Genomic DNA, 15343 nt, shown 5'->3' on the forward strand with positions numbered 1-15343 from the left:
TATGTGGACAACAGTATTATTGAGAAAAGACATTACATTTGTACACAATGTTTTAACGGTCTGTAGTAGTTGCTACTTTAATAGCACATGGTAACTAAACAGGAACAGATGTAGTAGAATAAAACATTAGACTGTAACAACTATGTAAGTGACTGGATTATTTTCTGCAGCAGAAAGGATAGCCCACTGCGACTGAAAGCTGACACCAGAGTAAATTTCACACAGGATGGTACAAGTGTGTTAGTAGCAGTTTTATGAACGATAGCATGACCAAATTATAAAAAAAATATATATATGTATCTAAAATAGCAAAATTAAATTAGGAAACACATTTATTTTATGAATAAAAGCAGGAGGTCATGTCCAAAAGTTCTTGAAATATATTAGATAAATAAACTTATGACATCTTACCTGGATCTTATTCTGGACTGTCCCTGTGAAGCAAATACATGCATCCCCACGTTTCTCCCATTTTGGAAGTGCATTCTGGAAGGCTTTCTTTGTTAGTATTTAGCGCCCTATGTGATTCTTCTTGAATCTGCCTGACTGTTATAAATTTTCGTCCCTTCAACCTGATTTTCATCTTATGGAAGAGGAAGAAGTCATACGAAGCTAAGTCTGGTGCGTATGGTGTGTGGAGAATAACTGTCTTCTTGTTTTTTAGTAAATAATTCCTGAATAATGTAAGCCGTATGCAGCTGTGAATTGTCATAGTGGAGTACCCAGTCGCTTGTACGCCACTTCTGTTACAACTGGCAAACTTTTTTTGGCCGAGGTGGAGGAGGACTGTTATATTGCAATGATTGCCGATTAGTCTCAGCTTCAGGGTCAACCCAACTTTCGTCACCAGTGACAGTCTTTGCAAGAAAGTTTGGAATGTCTTGAAATAGTTGTTTAAAGTTTTCTGCAAACTTCCTCGCAGTGTTACTTCTGTCCGTGTGGAAGCAGTCATAGCCCAAATTTCTCCGCAATCCTTCTCATGTTCAATTCTTCTGAAAGATTACACCCATAATATGTTCCCAAGGTATTGCAGAGGTGCAGAATCAGGTTTCTCACTTTCTCAACATTTTTGGTGTGGTTCCTGTTGACACCCCAACAGTATGATCATCATCATAAGTTGAAGTTCGCCCATTTCTGATATATTCATACCTGTCATAATACTGTGTCTGGCCTAAGGTGTTGTTTCCAAAACTTTGTTTCAACATTTGGTGTGTTTCTGCAGTGCTTGTGGGAAGTTTAAAACAAAGCCTTACACAAACGCACTGCTTTTTCAAGTCAGCCATCACAAAACTATAAACTCATGAAAGCATGACATTGGGAATATGATCATCATCAACAAACCAAACCACTCTGTTCAAAGCCAGTTGGCACACTGAATGGAAAGGTATTACAGTGGACTCATAACCATTTGCCCGCAAAGTTCTAATTTTGTGAATTTGGGGATACTACCTTGCCAATGATAGTGAGAAAGGCCCTACTGTATTAATGCTTGAGTGTTTTTCTGCCTTCATCAAAATCTATCAACTCAGTGACAGTACAGAAGTTTCCTAGAGCTCTTCGCTGATAAATGTGTGCGGCATCTGACTGAAAAGAAACGATTCTGATATTGCAATTTATGCAAACTGAAGTCTTTGTACTTCCAGAGAAGACCAATGACTTTTGTATTGTGCTGTATTATAAAAGTCGATATCTTGGTCACAAAACATTTTATTACTAAAATTATTAATCAGTTTAAATGAGATATTTTGTGATCAAGACATTGCCTTTTATAATCTACTGCAATTAATCTACCATAATGAGTTATGATAAGGATTTGGAATTGCTGCAGTAAGATGTCACAAATACCCACTCTTTTTCATTGAGTACTATCCAGAGCTTAGCTCTTGAAACGTTACCAAATGGTTTTCAAAAGTTATAAAACTTATATGAGTGTTCATTTAATTCCTTATGTTTTCTACTAATTATTTCAAAGTAAAAACTTTCCAGTTTTAATCTGTTTGTTATTTTGTGATTGAAACTGAACTTTATAGCTTTTATTTGGTTGTTTAAAACTGCAGTACACTTTTAGTAGCATCAGGTTTCGATCTAACTTGTTTTAAATTTTATTTTTAAATAGTGATATTTTTAGCTTCATTTCAAAACTTGTGGACATTGAGATATCAGATACATGTTAAACAGGAGCAGCAGTTGAGTGTGTGGTGAATATTCATAATAGGCCTATTCATCATCAGGTTTTCCTGCTTGTTGGTTTTTATGCTTTCTTATAATTATTTCTTAACTGCCTATTGCAGTGTGTGGTTGCAGTTGCCTGCAATGGCTTCATACAATGCCATATTCAGTTTTTCATATGTATTCATCAACCTGATCTCTGTGATTATGATAACCTATGTACGTGATGATGAATCGCATCTCGTGTGGAAGTATCCATTAGTATTTGGTTATTGCTGTGTATGAAGTGTGTGTATTCATTGGCATCATTTTTTATGTGGTGAAATATGAAATAAAAGTGCCAGACCCATAATTCTGGATCCAAACACATCAAGAAAGAATGCTGGACGAGGAGTTTGATCTGAAATGGCTAATTGTTGATGCAGTTTGGCAACGTCGAATGGTTTGTATGTGACACAGAGTGCTCTGATTGGAAGAAACCAGCTCAAGTGCATGAACAGTCAGCTGTCAAGTGATTTTAATCAGAATGTAGTATTATCAACATTTTTAATCTTACTTATGCCACTATACTTTAAAACCAATTGATAATTTTTTCCTTTGTATGAGCTACCAATTTTTAAGTAGAAGTTCGTTGATAAAGTAGAAGGATTTGTCTAGGAGAAATGAGTTTAGGTAGATAGGTTGAGGAACCTTAGAAAAGAGGGGCAGGTCACTTAACCCCAATCTGAAACAGGTGGCTCCCTCTCATCCTGAAATCTGAGTTCCCTGCTGCTCCTTTCTAACCTTCACCAACCTATCTCTCTTTCCTCCCCCATGAAGGAACTAATGTTTCCAAAATCTGTCATTAGTGTTTTCACTGTTAAATGTGTTTCTTGGCAATAAGGGAAACTGATCTCCTAAAGGTAAGTACTGGCCAGACATTCTTCTCTTTGCAATTTCATAGTGTTCACAAAGGAATTTCCCTATTGATTCAATTGAAAATAAATATACCCTTCTCATGATTGTGCTAGGACCTTGAAATGTTTTTATTATATTGATCCTCTGTGAGAAATAACACAGCAGTTGTAACTCTGTTTTTTACAAAAAATGATTTTATTTCCTTCTATTGTGAGACAGAAATGATCGACGTAGATTAGTGTCTCCTACTATACACTATTGGACTTACAAATGAATGAATGAATGTATAAATCAGTGAAAATATGTGATCACGTAACTGAACAAGCTGACACAGTGATTTAGGCAGTTAATCACTATTACTTGACACGAGGCTTAAATGTTATCACTCCTGTTGGTTTAGTTTTCCTGGAGTTGCCATTAATCACTTTAGCTGAATTTTTGAATGGTTGATTTATTTATACAGTTTTGACTATGTGACAGAAATAATTGAGGATCAAAGCAGCACACCAAACTGCTTCTCTTGATTAGTGACAGTAAGCCACTAATTCACCTGCCATAAAAGCTCATTTATGTGTAAAGTGTTTGACATAATTATCCACAATCTGGTCCCCTGTATGTGAAATTGTACCAGTTGTTAATATAATTTATAATCAGTTCAGTTCATACATTGCTCCATTTTAGGCAGAGAACTATCAAACAGATCAGAGTGAATTAAGCAGATGACAAACTATACAATTCGAAAGTCGGTTTGGTGTGTGAGTAACATTTTGGATAATTTGAAAATGCTGTTGAGGAATAAAATCTTAAGGTACTATATCATTGATCGTATCCTCTATTAATTCACTGTGAAGACGTTTCCAAATATATTCTGTGAGACATTATATTTTTCTTGTACTGCCTGCCAAGGAAGTCGTCAGAACATGTGCTGTTTTGAGTGCTGAAGACTATTGTGATAAATGAACACAACTGAAATAGGATCCACACACAGAGCAGTTTTGCATATATTATGCTTTCTTGCTCTTTCACTTAACTTGTGGAAATCTCCTATGAGGCAACTCCTCTGGTGCAAGAACAGTACTTATGTGGGCAGGGGAGCAGGGTGGGGGGGGGGGGGGGGGGGAGGAAAAGGCAAGGGGAGGGAAGCAGTGAGAACATTCAAGCATTCCAAAGAGAGAGGCACGCTGGCCACATTTCAAAGAAAGAAAAATACCTTCTCTCTATAGTAAACCACCCAGTCTCTTCACAGTGAAAAAGCAGCCATAGTTCTATCTACAATTACCCATCTGGGTAGCTGTGTGTGTTAAAGCATCGCTTCCAGGATGGAAATGTGCACCGACCCCATATCGAATTTGTGCAGTTGATTAAACATGCTGGCAAGACTGGATGGGGTTTTCAGGCAGTTCCTTACACCCCACTAGGTGAATGCTGGTCTGGTACCCAAGTCCCTTCTCAGCAACAAGATTTGCAAACATTTAAAAAACTTTGCTCACTTCCTCATAAATAACAGTAAATGCATAGAGGTGGGGTACACATGTTTTGTCATGGGGGGTTAATAGAGTGGCAACAGGAAGGGCACCTGGCCACCTCTTAAATTAACCATGTCAAATATGTAAGTAATCATGCTGACCTTGTCCCAATGAGGCACAAAGACATAAGAAAAAGAAGAAGAAAGTCTATTTGCAATTGTGGAATAAGGAACATAAATGAGATAGTTTTAGAATATACTAGATTAATTAAGTCCTAAAATAGTTTCAAATATACTAGCATAAAGCTGTAAAACAGGCTGTCCTTGATACTGAGAGACCTGCTGAGACCTACCATACAATTCCTATAAAAGGCATGCACAGAACCCATAAATCATAGCTTTTTTTATGTGGTAGAAGAATTTTATACAAAATGTGGTATTCTAAACCTAATAAGTAATTTTAAATTTTAAATCTAAACATAATTTGTAATTTCAACATAAAATCCCATTATGATATAATATTAATACCGTACCCAAATCATATGCATGATCAGTGGTTGATGAATAAATATGAAAATCTGAATATGAATCATTCATACTGTTTATGTCATGTCAATATTTCAAACAACTGGATCCTCTTTTTTTTCCTTCTACCTTCTACCCAGTGATACAAAAACACCATCTTAATTCGTGTTATCTCTCACTGAAACTCTTTCATGGTCTAGCACCATAATTCAACACTTGTATTCTTATGGCTTAGTTGTATTAAAGAACTTATTTCAAATGGTTGAAGAATCAAATTACACTACTTAGACTCTGCTGTTTGCACTTCTAATTTGTGAAAATATAGTCTGAACATTCTGCAATAAGTGACCAAGAATTATGTATAGTCATTATAAGATAAGGTTAGAATATACTAAATGCATTTCAATTATCTCCATTTCTGTGTTCCATGGTACATTTCAATAACAGTCTTCGATAAAGTGCAACAGGATATTCTCTCTAGAGTGTCTTCATCTGCACTACCAGACTAGTTAGTTCAGGCATTTACTATTCTGTTGCTTTCAATTACTTCTACTGATAAAATGAATATCTACTGTCCTGGACATACCATTAACTTCATCAACAATAAGTTATTTTATTTCCGTCTGACACTTTCTTTAGCCACTTATATTGCACAGTTGTGTTTTTTGTATGCAAATATGTCATCATATCTGAAGTTCAAGAACTTCCTGTCACACTTAACTGACAAATTCTTTTTGCACTCGCAATACTTACATTGTAATACGGTTCATGTGATGAACATTTTTCAGGAGGAGGGGTGTAACTGGTGACTTACTTGTAAATGGCCTGCAACGAGACCCACGTGAATTCCAAAGTATGTCCTGTTACATCATGCAAGACGACAAATTGCAGCCACACTTGTCAGTAAGTGAGGCCATGACCTTTGCTGCTAATCTGAAAATTCCTGATCATCATCGTAAACATGATAAGGTAAACAATCACTTTAGTTTCTTTTTATTGAAGTGTGTGTTAATGAGGACTACATATTAAACCCCACTTAGAAGTGTGAATAAAGAGAAAAATGAATTTTATTTGAAATATCAGTGAATATAATTTGCCTATACCACAATATCCTTTGCTAAAGGCAATTAGTTTTTGAACATGAATCTCCCATCTTCAGATTACTGAACAATCTTTAATAGAGGGCACTACAGTTGTTGTAATTAAATGACACATGGATAATATTATGAGGTAATGATGGTTAGTCAAATGTTTTCTACATTTCTTGTTTCTTGTTTTAATTTAACTGAATCTTAAGCATTTCTTGGACTGTCTGTAGTCCTATGACTACTAAATTGCTTTTTATACAGGGTGTACATAAAGTCTGGGAACACTTTCAATTATTTATTGCACAAGAACTAAACATTGTACAGATATCATACATACATCATTTTGAACAGAAACCCTGAAAGTATTTTTTCATGTATACTGCCACAGTGTAGTTTGATAATTTGCCAATAGTCAGTGCTAGTCGCAAACGTGGTGAGTTCAGGTGAGGAGCGAGCTTTCTGTGTGTTGGAGTTCGACAAAAACTAGTGTGCTACAGCTGTTCAGTGGATGTTTAGAACCAAGTACAGTAACAAGCCACCAGCAAGGGAGGCCATTTACCACTGGCACAACAAATTTGTTACAATGAGTGCCTGGCAGAGAGAAGCGGGCGTCCCAGTGTGAGTGAAGTGAATGTGGATTGTGTACGAGAGACATTCATAAGGAGGCCGAAGAAATCAGTGCATCGTGCATCCCATGCACTCGAAATCACTCCAATGACATTCATCTTTCAGCAGGATGGGACTCAACCCCATTTTCAGTATGAAGTTTGTGGGTACCTGACCACGGAGCTGCTGCAACGATGGATAGGCCGTGCTACCGAAGGGGACAGCTGTTTCATGAAATGGCCTGCCCGATCACCAGATCTCACTCCTTGTGAATTTTTTCTGTGGGGACAGATTAAAGATCTGGTGTATGTACCGCCTCTACCACGTGATGTGGCAGAGCTCTGGGAGAGAATATGGGAAGCAACTTCCATGGTCGAAGATGCAATGGTGGGATGGGTATGGCAAGAATTTGATTACCGTATTGATGTCTGCCGGGTCACTCATGGTTCACATATCAAATGTTTGTAAAAAAAAAAAAAAAAAAAAAAAAAAAAAAAAAAAAAAAAAAAAAAAAAAAAATGTAATATGTATGGTATCTGTACAATGTTTAGTTCTTGTGCAATAAATAATTGAAAATGTTCCAGGACTTTATGTACACCCTGTATAAAAAGCAATTTTGTAGTCATAGGACTACAGACAGTCCAAGAAATGTTATTTTAAACATAGAACAGTTTCAGTCTTGTTTCCCATATTTTTTCCATTAAGCTCCTTCTTTTTCCTCCCTCATCCCAGCCTACCTTTATATTATTCTACTTAATAATTTACCATATGATACATATAATTCCAGCAAATGTTTCATTATATGTTTACTTTGTAATATTTCAGAAGTAGCTCGGATTCCATGGTACTGAAAATATGTAACAAGTGGAAACCAATTATGTTAGGTTGCACAAATGTGGTGGTTCATTATTGTTATTTATCAATTTCACAACAGTTTTATACTGGGTAGTTGTTAATTTACTATCAGTTAAACTGATGTATGGGGTTTTCAGAGTTTGTGTCTTGGGAAGGAATTTTGGTTTCAGCCATGTCTTACTTTTATAATGTTATTCATTGGTTTCCTGTTTCAGTAAATTTTACTCTTAATAGTAGACATAGCAATACATAAATGCCACCTGTTCTTCAAAATAATCACTGAATTTTACAAATAGCATTTTAAAAAAGTTTTTGTAAAATTATATAATACATTTTATGTAATCTTCAGTAATGCAATTATTTATGCAATGAAACAGGTTAAGTCACAATTGTTTCATTACACCATGACCCTAGTGCCACCTAGCAGTTTATCCCACTGGTATCATTTTTGATCCTTGAAGGTAGTTTGCACTTGTCTATTGTTAAGGATTGTTGACTAGATATCATGTATTCATTTGAGTAAGTTTCTACTGGCTCTTAATAATGACATTAAGTATTTGGTAAGCTTTATACCATATTTTACTTTCTATATCATGATTCCGTTTAATGGTGAAGAAGCAATCTGTTATGTATTTATATTGATTGTTTTTGTCTTTGTATTTTCTATAGTATTTGATAATAACATAAGTTGAAGCCTGTAAGGCATAGAGGAATAATAAAGTTGTGGTTCAGACATCTCATAGTGTTTTGAGTGCATCCAAAGGCCACTTTGTCACACAGTGCTTATACACACATTGTAGCTGATACACATTTAATTTAACACTGAAAAATTCGACTTCGTCTAGGTAGTGTATGAGTTTCTTTGGAACTTCATGCCATGCAGGTTTTTTGGCAGACTTGATACACGAGTACCAAGGTTCTTTTTCTAGAATTTTCAGTTGGTATGGTATGCTTAATATCTCCTTTTCTGGGTTATACAACCTGTGTTGCATTTTAGTGCACTTTCTATATCACGAAAGTCGTTGTCGTTCAATAAGAATGAATGACCAGAAATAAAAAAATTAGGGTAATCATTTTAAGAGTGACATGTTGCTATGGAGCAATCTTCAATATCAGAATCATTTTTATGTTTCTGTTCTGCTCCCCACAAGAATCAGACCACAAAATTAGTGCTTTAACTTGTTCACTACCATTGCTAAGAATGTGTCTCCTCAGATAAGATCCTATATCTTAGCTCCAAGATCAGCAACTCCTTCAGTCCACACATAACAGTGAGCCTCATTATTTTTTTCCTGTATGGATTCCACAGTTATAAAACAATAGTTGCTGTTTATAAAAAAAATTGTATTAGTTGGAATTCAGGGTAAGGGTAAAGTTTTTCCAAGTCAGATGTCGTGGGTTCCATTTCTGCTTGTGTTATCATATCCTGTTTCAGTAATATTTGTGCTTCCTCTGCTTTATCTACATGTATCCTATGATACACCTTGTGCCCTTCCTCAGAATTTCATTATATATGGAGTGGATTCCTGTATTAAGTCTCTCACAAACATTCATAATTACCAATTATGTTTCAACTCCAATATGTAAACCAGCAGAATGTGTGACATTCTTACTTAGATTTGGTTCCATATTGCATATTGCAAATCACTGTCACATGGAGACAGCAAATGGTAGTTGGTTCAGACCTCTCTACAGAGCAGCACACTGTGGAATGGAGTTAGCTCTATTTTGCATGATGTACTACACAGTCACACGTAGTTTGCAACAAAGGACCAGAAAGTGGAAAATGATAGTTGGTTCCCAATTGAATAACTGCATCTGATTGATCCTGTGAATTGCCCAAGAATAGAAATGGAAACAATTGACAGTAGCACAACTACAATTACAGCAGTGGAAACTACTTGTAGATGAGGTGATAGTTAATCACTTAGTTGAATAGTATCGCACTCTGCCAAAGTAGATGTTGATAGTGATTGGCAGACATCATTGTACTCAGATCCCAAACAAGCCCAGTTGTAACACAAATAGTCCAGTGAATAACCGGTGCAATGCAGAATATTGTCAGTACTTCGGTCAGCTGTGGAGATGAACATGTTCACTTGCTGGTGACATATTTGCTGGAAGTCCGACGTGACCTACCAACCACAGATAATGTGTTGTGCACCAATGGCAGAGACCATGCCAAATGTAGGTGTAGTGCAGCATATCAGCAGTGTGGCATCAGCTATCAATATGCCCTACAAGATTACAAGAGATGTAGCAGGGTAAAGTGATGTCAGAACAGGACTTGAATTCATTTTTCTGCGATGAGCATTGCGTAAACTTTAGCAGCATCAGTGTGTTTTCCATAAATGCCTATCAAATTTAGTTTCTTCCCTTCCGCCCTTACATGTAGTTCCTTGCTGTAACCTTGTAAAACTACTGCTACTTTATACAGAGAGATCAGTAGGAAAGTCATAACCACAGTCTCATATAAGTTTCAGAAGGAAATCTTCATTTTGAGAAAGTCTGTACTGAAATGCATTTATGTGACAGGCTACCCTTCTGTGCTGGAGTGGAAATAAATGTGGATCTTTGCTTTTGTGGACTGTGTTCTCTTATGTGAGACATCTGAGATCTTAGTCATATCACGTACATTAATTCTGTGTCATGTATATGGAGAAAAGGTGGTGGTGTAGTGAATCATTGTATTAAGTTGTGTAATATGCTTGCATGATCAAGATTAGAGATCACTACCTGTGAAAAATTGATTTTTTCGTGATATTTGAAGTTTACTCTCATGCAAATTTAACTTTTACATTTCTTATTATCGTAATCCTGTGTAACAGATGTACATGTTTTCAAACCAAAACTTCTAAAATGTAATTCCAAACAATGGAAAATCCAGGATGGAATGTAACAATATTATGAAAGTTGCCACTCACCATATAGTGGAGATGCTGAGTTACAGATAGGCACAACAAAAAGATTCTGACAGTCTTTTTGTTGCGCCTATGCGCAACTCAGCATCTTCGCTATGTGGTGAGTGGCAACTTTTCATAATATTGTTAAAATGTAATTCCTTAATTTCACATCAGAGTAATGAAAAATAGCAGTGCATTTATTCTGGGACACACATAATAAGATAAAATTCTATTTTCTTTTTTTCTGGGGGGTGGGGGAGGGGTGGGGGTATGTAGTCCCCATTCAGTTTTCTAAAACAAAGAAATACTTGATAAAATTCAGCAGATACTTCAAAGCTGCATCTTGTTGTAATATAATTGTATTAGTAGTAACATTAAAGAAATTAATGTGTTCAACATTTTTCTTGTTGTATTGGTAGACTTTGTGCCATCCATTCTTAGGAACTGTGGTGCTGTTTCATTTGTATTGCTTTATCGGTATTTTTCTTGCAACCTTTTCTCAAAAGGCAAAATAGTACGTACAGTTTCAGTTAATGGTCTGAATATTTTCTATTTTATCAGATTCAAAAAACGCTGCAGTCACTGGGACTTGAAGAATCACGCAAGACGAGAATAGGCAAGCTATCAGGTGGACAACGAAAAAGATTGGCCATAGCACTGGAACTCATCAACAATCCTCCTGTAATGTTCTTTGATGAGCCAACTAGGTGAGGATAATCTCTTTCCTTTGCAGTGTGTAAAATGAACAATAGGCAATGGTTTTTTCAAGAAGAAAATTACAACATATGTGCCAGGATGACTAGAAATCAAGTGATAATCACAATATGCATTTTGCAGTGGGCTCGACAGTTCTGCTACTAAACAGTGTGTCATGCAACTAAAACTTTTGGCAGAAGAAGGAAGAACTATTGTATGCACCATTCACCAACCAAGTGCATTAATATTTGAAATGTTTGACCATTTGTGCATCATTGCATCTGGCTGTTGTGTGTATCAGGGCTGCACCAGTGAGATGCTGACATTTCTCAGCAATCAAGGACTTAACTGCCCTCCATACCACAATCCTGCAGACTATGGTGAGTTTTTGAATAAATTTTTTGGTTATATTAGGAACTGTTATGTTAAGCAAGAGAAAGAGACAGAAACTATTCCAAATTGAAATAATTTATAATAATGTGTAATTGACACATTTCGCAAGATCACATTCCCTTTCAGTTCCTCTCCCCTTTTCCTTTATTCTTCTTGTTCTCTTCTTAACTGTACTGCTTTAATTTTTGGGTAGGTTATTTACAGATTTGGTTAGAAATTAATATACTGCATTGACTAGTCATGCAGACATACTTAACACAAACTTACTTTCTTTGTTGAGAAGCTCTGTGTAAATAGTCAGACAACTTACCTGCAGGTTCCCGTTCCAGTCAATTTTTGACAGAAGTTTTCATGAGTTGTTCTTATGCTGAGGTGCCAAAATTATGAGATACCTCCTAACATCATGTCAGACTTAATTGTACCTTTTGTAGTGCAGCAACTCAATGTGGCATGGGCTCAACAAGTCATTGGGAGTCCTGTACAGAAATGTTGAGCCATGCTGTTGTCCATAATTGTGAATGTGTTGCCAGTGCAGGATTTTTTGCTCTCATGTCCCATAAATGTTTAGTTGGATTCATGTGGAGCCATATGGGTGGCCAAATCATTTGCTCAAGTTGTCCAGAACGTTCTTCAAACCAGTTATGAACAGTTGTGGCCCTGTAACATGGTCCATCGTTATCCTTGAAAATTCCATCATTGTTTGTGAGCTTGAAATCCATGAATGGCTGCAAACTGTCTCAAAGTAGCCGATCATAACATTTCCAGTCAATGATCAGTTCAGTTTAAACACAGCCGACACCATTCCGGAGCCACCACCAGCTTGCACAATGCCTTGTTGACAGCTTATGTCCATGACTTTGTGTGATCTCTACTACACTTGGACCCTACCAGCAGCTCTTCCCAATTGAAATCAGGAGTCATCTGACCAGACAACAGTTTTCCAGTCATCTAGGGTCCAACCAGTATGGTCATGAGCCGAGGAGAAGAACTGCAGGTGACGTCGTGCTGTTAGTAAAGGCACACAAATTGGTCGTCTGCTGCCATAGACCATTAATGCAAAATTTCACCACACTGTCTTAAGTGACCTGTTTGTTGTACATCCCACATTGATTTCTGTGCTTATTTTGCACAGTGCTGCTTGTCTGTTAACACTTGACAACTCTATGCAAGTGCTGCTACTCTTGTTTGTTAAATGTAGGCTGTCACCACTGCATTGTCCATGGAGAGAGGATATGCCTGAAAGAAATTTGGTATTCTCCACACACTCTTGACACTCTGGATCTTGGAATATTGAATTCACTAACAATTTCTGAAATGGAATGTCCCACGCATCTAGCTCCAACTATCAGTCTGTGCTCGAAGTATCTTAATTCCCATCTTGTGGCCATAATCATGTCAATAACATTTTCACATGAATCATCTGAGTATAAATGACAGCTGTGCCAATGCACTGTCCTTTTATACCTTGTTTATGTGGTACTACCTCCATCTGCACATGTGCATATTGCTAACCCCTGACTTTATTACTTCAGTGTAAAAACTCTTATCAGTAAGGAATCTTTTATTAAAAATATTATATACTGTTTCAAATAACTAGATGATGTACTTTATATGAAGATGACCATTACCAGATAACTCAAACCATTATTTCCTCATTTTAACATACAGTACCAGTACAGTTGGTTCATAATTGTCTTGTTACCCTCAGAGTCTCAATTCTGACAAATCCTTGGTGTCCTGTAGATTGATGTTTCAGTGAAATAGCTAAAAGACTGTTTTCCAGGACTGTGAAAAAGATGTACACAAAACAGTTGTTACATTAAGTGGCTCTTCCCATATTTATTATTACTGTAAATTCTGCAATGACCAGGTCCAATTTCACAACTGCGTGTTGCATGCAGGTAGGTACCACCACACTTCTATCTCTAACCATAATCCTGATAACACCTCCTCAGTGAAGTGGCACAATAATTAATGAATGCAGAGGCAATATATCATAACAAGCATAATGTACATGTTTTTGTCATGCAAAAAGCTAACAACATGATTGAAATTTGGAGTGCATTAGTTTCATGAACTAGTTACACTTAGCTATTTCATATTTTCTTTGCGAATACAAACTTTACAGGCAAAAATTATCTGGAGATATGATTGTTATTCTGAAAGTAAAGCCTAAATTGTGATAGCTAGTCAAATTTCATGTGAACATTGAAATGCACATGCCCACAGACTTTTGCCATGCCTTGCTCATCAAATGATGCCCTTTGCATTGACATTATCACAGTGTGCTATTTACAGTGTCAATTCAAAATGTTTTAAACAGCTGATAAGCCCATTGAATCTGAAATATAATCAGTGATTTGGTTTTTGATAGCAAGAAACATTGTAGCAGCAGAAATTGATCGATAAGTGAGGTGTATGGCTCCAATATAATGAGTGACAGAAAACTGTGTACTGGGTGAGAGATTTTGAGGACGCATTGGAAAATGTCCATGATGAACTGTGATCAGACCGACCACCAGTGATCTTAGTAGATTCAATCAAATCCATGGACAAAAAGATTTGTGAAGACCAGTGATTCACAGTTTCAACTTGAGCACTGGAATTTTCAAGTGTGGGTAGAACAACTGTGAACAAATTTGTCTCTGAAAAGTTGCAATTTTGCATATTGTTTGCACATTGGGTTCCTGAAAAACACAAAATGGGAAGAGTGGCTTATGCTCTTCATTTCTTTGTTCCAATATCATAAGAAATGTGATCCATTTTAGAGAAATTTGTCACAGTTAACAGGACATAAGTTTCTCACACGACACCAGTGTCAAAACATCAAACAGTGGGACGGCATCACATGACATCACAAATCAAAGTCAAGGCCAGCAGACAATTTCAACACTCAGGGGAATGGCAACCATGTATTGGGATAGACATGGTGTATTGTTAGCTGAGTTTATACAGCCAGGAACAAGCAAGTTTTGTTGCTGCTTGACAAATCCATATACCATTCTGCTGTTCAACCCAAAATCTGATCAGATCTTTTGAATGGGAACAGATTGTCCACCCACTGTACAGTCCAGACTTGGGACTGTGTGATTTTTGCTTGATCTGCTATCTGAAGGAAGTTCTTGGTGGTGAGAGCCTTAAAGCAGATGACGAGGTGAAAGAAGCAGATAAAGACTGGTTATCCCCACAGGCACCAGACATCAATGGCTTACAGGTGCGAAGGCTTGTAGAATGTTATGACAAATGTTTAAACAAATTTGAAAACTATGTAGAAAGATAGAGAAATATGTAAAGAGTTAAACAAGAACAGTTTTAAAAAATGTGAGGGTTTATGTTTTGTAAGAAAATGGACCTTACTTTCTGAATAACCATCATATTAAGTGCTTGCCAGCTTACCTGGGACTGAGCTGCGTAGATGTTCTGTAGCTATTTGCCAGTCGCAGACTTACTTACATGCTGTTATGTATATGAATGCTAGGAGCAGATTTTCAACAAATACTCCCCCCTCCTCCAAAGAAGTGTAGAAGTGTTAGTGTAGACTGTCTCAACATAGATGTTGCTTGTGAGTTTTCAGACTGCAGGCCTTTTTACAGGCTTGTTACACATAGGTTGCCCCATTGCTATATCTGAGTCCAGACTGAGGATTCTGACTGGGGTTTTACTAGGTAATGGTAATGGTAAAGATAAAGATATTTGTTGATATCGGAAGCTACATAATCATTTGAAAGCAGGCTAGGCTAAATTTT

At 36.7% G+C, this 15343-nt stretch overlaps 1 protein-coding gene across 1 annotated transcript in view; it reads left to right on the forward strand.

The window, feature by feature from the left end:
• The window catches only part of LOC124619595 (ATP-binding cassette sub-family G member 1-like), a 341578-nt gene that overhangs the window by 277769 nt on the left and 48466 nt on the right, over positions 1–15343 (forward strand). The window contains exons 3-5 of the mRNA XM_047146098.1: positions 5845–6025; positions 11070–11215; positions 11346–11584. Coding sequence (XP_047002054.1) covers positions 5845–6025; positions 11070–11215; positions 11346–11584 — 566 coding nt within the window. The remainder of the gene's footprint in view (positions 1–5844; positions 6026–11069; positions 11216–11345; positions 11585–15343) is intronic.

The sequence above is a fragment of the Schistocerca americana genome, chromosome 6, assembly GCF_021461395.2.
Source record: "Schistocerca americana isolate TAMUIC-IGC-003095 chromosome 6, iqSchAmer2.1, whole genome shotgun sequence".
In the NCBI taxonomy this organism is placed as follows: Eukaryota; Metazoa; Arthropoda; class Insecta; order Orthoptera; family Acrididae; genus Schistocerca; species Schistocerca americana.